This window comes from Ctenopharyngodon idella, chromosome 12, assembly GCF_019924925.1.
Source record: "Ctenopharyngodon idella isolate HZGC_01 chromosome 12, HZGC01, whole genome shotgun sequence".
Lineage (NCBI taxonomy): Eukaryota > Metazoa > Chordata > Actinopteri > Cypriniformes > Xenocyprididae > Ctenopharyngodon > Ctenopharyngodon idella.
This window is the reverse complement of record NC_067231.1, coordinates 14,158,823-14,168,211: the sequence shown is the minus strand read 5'-3', so window position 1 is coordinate 14,168,211 and position 9,389 is coordinate 14,158,823. Positions and strand designations below refer to the sequence as shown.

Below are 9,389 nucleotides of genomic sequence, written 5' to 3'. Positions count from 1 at the left end.
TTTTGTTGTCAATTGTGTGCATTTTCCTTTATATTGTCACTTCTGTTCAATATTTTCACTGTTAGGATTCACTCTTTTATACTATAATATTTCAGGTACAGGCCACTGTTTTATTTACAACCTGTTTTGAATGGATGGGCTTGATAATTAGGTCCTTGTTAAATAGTTTAGACCAGTGGTTCTCGACCTTTTTGACTCCGGGTCTCTCGGCATCTGTGTCGATGGCCCCATGACTTTTCCATGTTTTTGTGGCTGGACAAGGACTTAAAATATGTATTTACTCACAATTTCTACATGAAACAATATTTTAAAGCTTGGCATAACTAGAAAACGTTATATTCTTTATAAAAATGCCCATGGTGTTATACAATTTTGTTTTTTTGAGTTTTCCAGGCCTAGAAATCACACTTTTAAAATGAGACTTCATCCTATATCCAAGACAGTGGTAACCCTGGTTTTTAAAAGGGAAAAAATAGAGTAATATCTTTATTTTTAGTTATTTTTAGCTCATTTTGGCCTGTTTGGCCTGTCCATTTGTTTAGACTCATAATGTTGGAGTTTTTTGGGTGGGGAGCATTACTGACTTACTTTACATTATCCCATTTATTACACGTCTACGGTCTACCTACCAAATGAGTAAATACATGAAATAATCATTTTCAAAATAAGATAATCTTTTTATGTACATAAATATACTGGTACAAATAAAGTACCAGTGAACCAAGGCTATCAAAACCATTATTGTATATTTTAAATGCTAAATACATCTTTACATTACCATATGTCAAAACGTGTTTTCTAATATTCTTCTTAAGAGAGTTATATAGAAAAGACGTAGAGCTGTAGTCCGTCGCGTGCGTGCCGTGTGTAGCAGCAGTGTGGATGAGAATGAGGCTGCGTACGCACGTCAAGCGCGCGGCCCCTTGAAGTGATCCGGGTCCTTCCGCTAGTTTGTGAATGACATCATTTCTGTGAGAAGTGCGCTGGGATACAAACAAGGGAGGCTGCTGCTCGCTAGCCCGCTAATGCAAGTAGGTCAATCCGTGTGCTGAGATATGAAATCAAGGATTTAAAAATCTGAGAAGGAAAGCGGTGGTTGGAATTACATTTGTGATGAGACGTATAAAATTACGCTTGCACTCTTCGCTGTCCAGGGTCCTGTCTTACGAGCGCAAGCCTGTCGACCAGCCTCACTTTTCCACCACCCTCACGTTAGGTAAGAAAGATGTTCCTGCTTTAAGGTCATATCAGGACATGGGTGTTTAAGATTTATTTAGCTGTCGTGAAAAAATGTAAATGTTGCCACTATTAACATTTTGTCAAACCTCGGGATCAACATGGTCTTGGGTGCGGCTGCTACAAAATTGGCTGAAAACCGCTGAAGACAGATTCGTCTTGTGTGTTCAATTATGCAAACGCCGTAAATCACTCACAAAAATGGGTCATTTTCAATAGATTCCTTATTGTAACGTTCGTAGTTTGCACATTGATGATCTGTGATGATGCCAAGATTCATTTTTAACCTCTTCGTTGCAAGTTCGTGGGAATTGAACAGCAACTGTGTTCGGAACACATCACATGACTCAGATGTCAGATGCATGACTGTCAGTGCTTTTCTGTCTGAAATGTGAATTAAATCTGAGCTGGTGGAAATCATGATGTTAGTAATGCTGAAGTAAGCGTCCCTGTTTACATCGGCCGTGTGCTAAAATGCTGAAATGTAATTGAGGAGACTAATGTATTTGATTTACATCATACTAATATTTTGTATGATTCTAAGGCTGTTTTTAGGGAAGGAATCATGGAGTTACGTGTTGGGAGTAAATACCGTCTTGGGCGAAAGATTGGAAGTGGCTCCTTTGGTGATATTTACTTGGGTAAAAATAGTATTTACATGATTTGGCTACTGATCTAGATTTCATGAAAGTGTTGTGTCCTGATGATGTAAAAATACAATTTTCCAGGTGCAAATATCACATCAGGAGAGGAGGTAGCCATTAAACTGGAGAGTGTGAAGACTAAACATCCACAATTACATATTGAGAGCAAGTTCTATAAGATGATGCAAGGTGGAGGTGAGAAATGATCTCTGTCAGTTTTCTTTCTGATGCTGCCAATGGCTTTCTAGAAATGTTTTTTTTTCAATTTCCTTTCAACCTTAGTGGGTATTCCCTCGATCAAATGGTGTGGTGCAGAAGGAGACTACAATGTCATGGTGATGGAGCTCCTGGGTCCAAGCTTGGAGGACCTGTTCAACTTCTGCTCAAGGAAATTCACACTTAAAACGGTCCTGCTGCTGGCAGACCAGATGGTAATTGCATTGTATAAACAAGATCTTCAAGGGTTAGTTCACCCAAAAATGAAAATAATGTCATTTATTACTCACCCTCATGCCGTTCCACACCCGTAAGACCTTCGTTAATCTTCGGAACGCAAATTAAGATATTTTTGTTGAAATCCGATGGCTTAGTGAGGCCTGCATAGCCAGCAATGACATTTCCTCTCTCAAGATCCTTTAATGTACTAAAAACATATTTAAATCAGTTCATGTGAGTACAGTGGGTCAATATTAATATTATAAAGCGACGAGAATATTTTTGGTGCGCCAAAAAAACAAAATAACGACTTATATAGTGATGGCCGATTTCAAAACACTGCTTCATGAAGCTTCGGAGCATTATGAATCAGCGTGTCGAATCAGCAGTTCAGAGCGCCAAAGTCACGTGATTTCAGCAGTTTGGCGGTTTGACACGCGATCCGAATCATGATTCGACACGCTGATTCATAACGCTCCGAAGCTTCCTGAAGCAGTGTTTTGAAATCGGCCATCACTATGGAAGTTGTTATTTTTTTATTTTTTTTTGGCGCACCAAAAATATTCTCGTCGCTTTATAATATTAATATTGAACCACTGTACTCACATGAACTGATTTAAATATGTTTTTAGTACATTAATGGATCTTGAGAGAGCAAATGTCGTTGCTGGCTATGGAGGCCTCACTGAGCCATCGGATTTCAACAAAAATACCTTAATTTGTGTTCCGAAGATGAACGAAGGTCTTACAGGGTGTGGAACGGCATAGGGTTAGTTATTTGAATGGACCCCTTATCCTGCACCATTTTTTACTACAGACATGTGGCCTTTGGTTTTATCGAGGGGATTACTTTTGTAAATAATGAGACTTGGTGGAGAAAACGGGCACAAATCTTACAGATTTACATTGAAGGGGAGGCCTGAGCCATATCTAGGGATTGTAATATAATAGAAACTTGCATATGGGCTAGTAAGCAACCACCCAGAACACCCCAGCAACCTCATATAACAACAGCCTCAAAACCCCTTAGAATACCATAGCAATTGTATAGCAACACCATGGCAACCACCTTCAATGTCCTAGGACAGTGGTTCCCAATCCTGTTCCTGGAGTACACCCAGCACTGCGTAGTTTACAAGTCTCACTAATCAAACACACCCGATTCAACTCATCAGCTCATTAGTAAAGACTACAAGACAGGGTGCTGCGTCCCAATTTGCATACGATCCATTCTAAATAGTATTTGAAATTAGAATTGGTGTGTCCCGAATCGTAGAATGTTGAAATGAGTATTCCAAAGATACCCGGATGGTCTACTTTTTCTAGTTAGAATCCTAAGTGCAGATCCATGCACACTGCATAATGGATAGTATTATTCATTTCACGTTGGACGAGGATTAAATTAGAACTACAAACACGAATAAAAAAGATACAAAAAACTACAAACATGGCGGATGTGCGAGACCAACAGGTTAAGAGGTTTAGATAAAGGGGTTTGAGTGAATAATAATCAGTATCTAACCTGATTAAAAGATATTTATTCAATGTTATAAAAGACACGCGGCTGGCAGATCAATATGCTACTACATTTCTCTGCGATACTGCAGGAAATTAAATTAAATTGAATGTGGAAAGTTTTAACTGTGACAAGATGATTGAAAGGGCAGTTTAAACGGTGACTGGATGCATGTAACTAAGCGACAGAGCAGTCCGTTAAGTACACAGTTACGACGAGCTTGCCCTCTCTTCTGCTACACACTCAAAAGTATGTACTTTTTCTTCACAAAAACCGCACATACTTTTAGGGCATAGTATAAGTAGGCGAATTGGGATGAAGCAAGTTGTGTCCAAACCTGCTTCTGGAGGGCCACTGTCCTGCAGAGTTTAGCTCTAACTTGAAGTTTGATTAGCTGGTTCAGGTGTGTTTAATTGGGGTTGGAGCTAAACTCTTGAGCACCCCTCCTCCAATATCCTAAATATGTGTTTGATAAGAGAGACGTCAAAAATGTGCAGTGTTGAGGGTACTCCAGGACCAGGATCGGGAACCACTGCCCTAGGATCATAAATGCATGCTTTACTGTATAAAAATAGATTATAAAATGTGTATAATTTGTATAAAATACTATATAAAATGTTGGTTTAGAAGTCTAGTTTATCATTTGAATAATCTGGCTTTTTATTTATTTATTTTTTTGTAGATTAAGTTTTTGCTTATGTAATGAATATTCAGAAGAACTATAAAACCTCAATAAATCAAATTGTAAATTTTAACCTAGAAAAAAATATAAATTAAAATAGAAATAGAATTTGTAAATTTGTGACAATTGTTTCTGATTTGTTTCATGTTTATTCTTTCCAGATTAGCCGAATCGAGTACATACACTCCAAAAACTTCATTCATAGAGACATTAAACCTGATAATTTCCTGATGGGGCTTGGCAAGAAGGGAAACCTGGTCTACATCATAGACTTTGGCTTGGCCAAGAAGTATCGTGACGCCCGCACACATCAGCACATCCCGTATCGTGAGAATAAGAACCTGACTGGCACTGCCCGCTATGCCTCCATTAACACTCATTTGGGCATTGGTAAGGGCACCAGAGGGCCACTGAAATGCATTATGTTGAAAAAAAGGACTCTATATTTTGGGTTATTCTAAATTTACCTTCTGTTTCCACAGAGCAATCTCGGCGGGATGATCTCGAGTCCCTTGGCTATGTTCTTATGTACTTTAACTTGGGTTCTCTGCCCTGGCAAGGCCTCAAAGCGGCCACTAAAAGGCAGAAGTATGAGCGAATCAGTGAGAAAAAGATGTCAACCCCAATTGAGGTTCTTTGTAAGGGCTATCCATGTGAGTAGATGCGATTTGATCAGCTAAAAAGTCATATGAAATTTAATTTCTCATTTAACTCTTTTCTTTCTTTTTTCTAATATGTTTCTAGCTGAATTTTCAACCTACATGAACTTCTGCCGCTCACTCCGATTTGATGACAAGCCCGACTACTCCTATCTAAGACAGCTGTTCAGGAACCTTTTCCACAGACAAGGATTTTCATACGACTATGTGTTTGACTGGAACATGCTGAAATTTGTAGGTTTTTAAACATTTTGCATTATTTAATGTGGTGCATTATGTTGCTCACCTTGTGGGTTTTTCTGACTGTGTTGTGTCAGGGCTCCAGCAGGACAGCAGAGGATAAAGAGAAGGAGCAGAGGGGAGAGGGAGAAGAGAGGGATGAGAGGACTGGCGGTGTACCACCGGGTTCTGCGGCTCGTGCTTTGCCCTCTGGCCCCAACCTCCCGGCCCCTAACAGGGTCCGCAACGGCCCAGACCCGGCCAGCTCAACACCTGCCTCCCGTGTGCCGCAGTCTGGTGAGTCTGAGAATGAGCGGAGGTGTTATTGATGTCTGTTCTATTTATGAGCAGGTTATTTTTAAAGGCTGTGGTTTCTCTTCCTTATGAAACTGTATCCTTATGACCTTCTGTGTTGTTGGTATTTGAAATCAGCTCTTAAAACTTTGCTTACCTGTTGTTTTGTCTCTCAGGGAACGCATCTCCAAGAGCAGGCCGAGGAGCTGAGCGGGAAAGGAGAGTGTGTTTACGGCTGCACCGCGGTGCTCCTGCCAATGCCTCCCCTGACCTCCCTCTCCGTCATGATCAGATCCGCATCACTCCCCCACAGGTTTTCGTTCATGTACTAGTTTTTCATTTAATTCCCTGATATTTATTTTTGCTCTGACCTCTCTGCCTCTCTCACACAGGTCAGTGTTCCATTCGAACACATGGGGAAATGAGCTCTGCAAGTTCACTGTCATTTACTGTTTTTAGGAGGTTAGTGGGAGGTTTTGTCTGGATCTTGCAATTCATACATACAATGGGCCTCATTCATGAAACTTTCACAAATATACAAGCAAATTCAAAGTAATTTGTGCGTAAAATGGACCTTTACTCGTAATTTCAGCATGTTCCAGTCAAACACATAGTAATATGTTACTAGTATCTCATTTTGAAGAATATTACTGAATATAAAAATGTAGTAACAAGCAATATTAACTTCTCCATTGTTGTTCGGTCGTTGTACAAGTAGGATGATTGGTTGGTTTAGTATTTGTCCTGACCCTCCTCCACTGGATTGGACGTGTAGATTAACTTCACTGGTATACAGTGGCAGGAAAAATGGGTTCTTACTCGTCACAGAAGTCAGTCAAAAATCCGTAAACAAGTGCGAGTTTGATCAAAACACAAAAATACAAAAATATACACAAATCCTGTTGGTTCTTGTATCCTGTGATATTACACTTGTTAAACCTTTATCTTGTGTTTCCTTAAATGTTTAAACACAAGTTTTATCCATAAATGACCGCAAAACAGTAAGAAAACTGTTTCTCCCTCATTTCCCTGCCCAAACCTGTTCAATCTCGCAAAACAACAAGTGGGTGTGGCCGTTAAAGAAACAGAACAGAAATTATACAGAAAAAAACAGGAAATTATTTCATAGAGAGGACTCCTGCAGACCCACATAACTTTGTGTCAATTGCTACATCCCAATTCGCATACTATCCGTCCTAAATATTATTTGAAATTAGAATTACTGTGTCCCAAATCATAAGATGTTCAAATAAGTATTCCAAGGATTCCCGGATGGTCTATTATTTCTGGTTAGAATTCGAAGTGCAGATCCATGCACACTGTATAACAGTTAATATTGCCCACAACCTATTGTGCGTTGGACGAGGATTCAATTAGAACTACAGACACAAAAAAGGGTTAAAAAACTACAAACATGGTGGATGTGCAAGACAGACAGTTGGGTTTGAGTGATTAATAATCAGTATGATAACCTGATAAAAAGATATTTATTCAATGTTATCAACATTATATTTAATCTGCAACAGCATTGTGAACTTTTATAAAGATATGTTTGGTTGTTAACTTTTAAATGCATCATTTTGCAAAAACATGAGGAGAGTCTCCACATGAAAGACACACGACTGGCAGATCAATGTGCTACTACATTTCTCATTGATATGGCAGGAATGTGGAGGATTTGAACCGTGACAAAATGATTGACAGGGCAGTTTAAATGGCAAAAGCAGAGTGGTCCGTTAAAGACTCAATTATGACGAAGTAGTGTGTCCCAAAGCTTGCCTACTCTTCTGCTACACACTCAAAAAGGCATATTGTAAGCATTTTAGGGCATAATATAAGTAGGGAAATTGGGTCACAGCAAATGTCAATAAGTCTGATATCAGACCTTTTATGATGATGCACGGTTAGTTCAGGTTGTATAATGTGATATGGCACAACCCCAGTTACAAAAGATTTCTATTTCAAATAAATGCTGATCTCTATTCATGAAAGAATACTTAAAAATGTACTAGTTTCCACAAACATATTAAGCAGCATAGCAGTTTTCAAAATTGATAACAATAAGAAATGTTTCTTGAGCACCAAATCAGTATTAAAATGATTTCTGAAGGATCATGTGACACTGAAGACTGGAGCAATGATGCTGAAAATTCTGTTTTGCCATAACAGGAATAAATTATATTTTAAAATATATTTATTTAAGTTATTTTAAATTGTAATATTTCACAATATTACTGTTTTTACTGTAATTTTTTTTTTTTTTTTATCAAATCTTATGTGGATTCACATAAGAGACTTCTTACAAAAAAATCTCACATTCAGTATTTCCCTTATTCTAATGTAATTAACTTCTGTTGCTAAAATGTTTTCATTTACTTCATCTTGCAGGATTACAACAGACAACTCCCCTAAAGCATTTATATTCATCTTTCTATGTAAAACGGGAGTGCGAAACAGTGGCAAGAAGCTGAAAGAAAGGAACCACATTTTTGTAATGGACAAAGTGCTCCACCGTCCTCACGCAGTGCAGGTTGTTGCTGTTGGGATGAGACATCGAAGATACAGACGCATGTGGACAGTGGATAGGCAGGTTTATTGAGGATCACAAGACTCAAGACTCAAACAATGGAAGTGGAAAAGAGAATTTTTACCTGCGACCTGATGAAGGTTATTTTGGTTGTTCTCTGTTTTGTCTGAAATGCCGGGAAAAGGACTTGCTTGTTGGACTGTAAAGTTAAAATTGAATATTGATAGAGTGTAAAAAATGTATCCCTTGCACTGTTACTTTAACACAAAAAGTGTTGTATGTTGACACCTTACTGATGTATGAGGTTTTGTGGAACCATCTTTTCCATGTTAAATTTTAAATATGCAAAAGTTAAGAATCTCCAAGAATGTTGTTTCCAGTCAAACTGGTGTTTTGGCTGTAGACGTCACTGAATGGATGTGTCATGATTGTGCATTGAACAGATAAATTATTGGAGGTATTGATATCAATATCTGCTGTAGTGAACTAACCTAAAGATCAATTTGAGCATTATTAAAGGCCTGAACTCCTCTCTTACAATTACACAGCTGAACAATATGGTGTACTGAAAATTTGATATGAAGACTCCTGCATTGACATTATGACAACCTCATTTATAAATAAACACACATATCAAAGTATGAGTGTTTCAGCTTGTTGAACATTGTGGAACTTAGTGAATTTACTGAACTTTTTTTTTTTTTTTTGCACGGCTGATGTAAAAAGTAACATGACCAGAGCTGTTTAATTAAAGTTTACCCCTTTGAAAGGATTATTAATGGATTATTAAGATTGTCCTGTCTTTTGAATGAAGCTCAATACATGTAAACAGTGGAAAAACACAGAGACAAAAAGTAAGAGACAATAAGGAACTGGATGGATTCACATTATAAAATTGTGGATTTCAAAGTATTATTTATTGCATTAAATGAAACAAAATAAAAGAAAAAAATACATATGCATTTATTTTTGGATTATCATTTCCTTTTCCCCACAATTGCATGATAGTAAATAAAACCAAACAAACACACACACACACAAGTATTTTATTTTTTAGTATTTTTAGTATAGTATTATACAAACGTTTGAAGATGATGTTCAGTATTACATAATTCTTTAAAAGCATTATTTTTTTGTAAGTTGCGTCACTTGCGTCACATGACTTTTATTTTGAAGT

The 9,389-nt window shown here is 37.8% G+C and overlaps 1 protein-coding gene across 2 annotated transcripts; it reads left to right on the top strand.

The window, feature by feature from the left end:
- The first annotated feature begins 930 nt into the window (after nt 1–930).
- Nucleotides 931–9,178, top strand: csnk1e (casein kinase 1, epsilon). 2 transcript variants are annotated; one of them, XM_051915328.1, is made up of 12 exons: nt 931–1,031; nt 1,155–1,216; nt 1,781–1,877; nt 1,965–2,075; nt 2,163–2,311; nt 4,675–4,903; nt 4,996–5,166; nt 5,258–5,406; nt 5,490–5,688; nt 5,862–5,998; nt 6,078–6,147; nt 8,074–9,178. In XM_051915328.1, exons 3-11 carry the CDS (start codon nt 1,802–1,804, stop codon nt 6,108–6,110), a joined length of 1,254 nt encoding a protein of 417 aa, XP_051771288.1. In that variant the 5' UTR covers nt 931–1,031; nt 1,155–1,216; nt 1,781–1,801; the 3' UTR covers nt 6,111–6,147; nt 8,074–9,178. The 2 variants fall into 2 exon arrangements, with proteins under 2 accessions (XP_051771288.1, XP_051771287.1); XM_051915327.1 differs by having other exon boundaries at nt 963–1,216.
- The last annotated feature ends 211 nt before the right edge of the window (nt 9,179–9,389 follow it).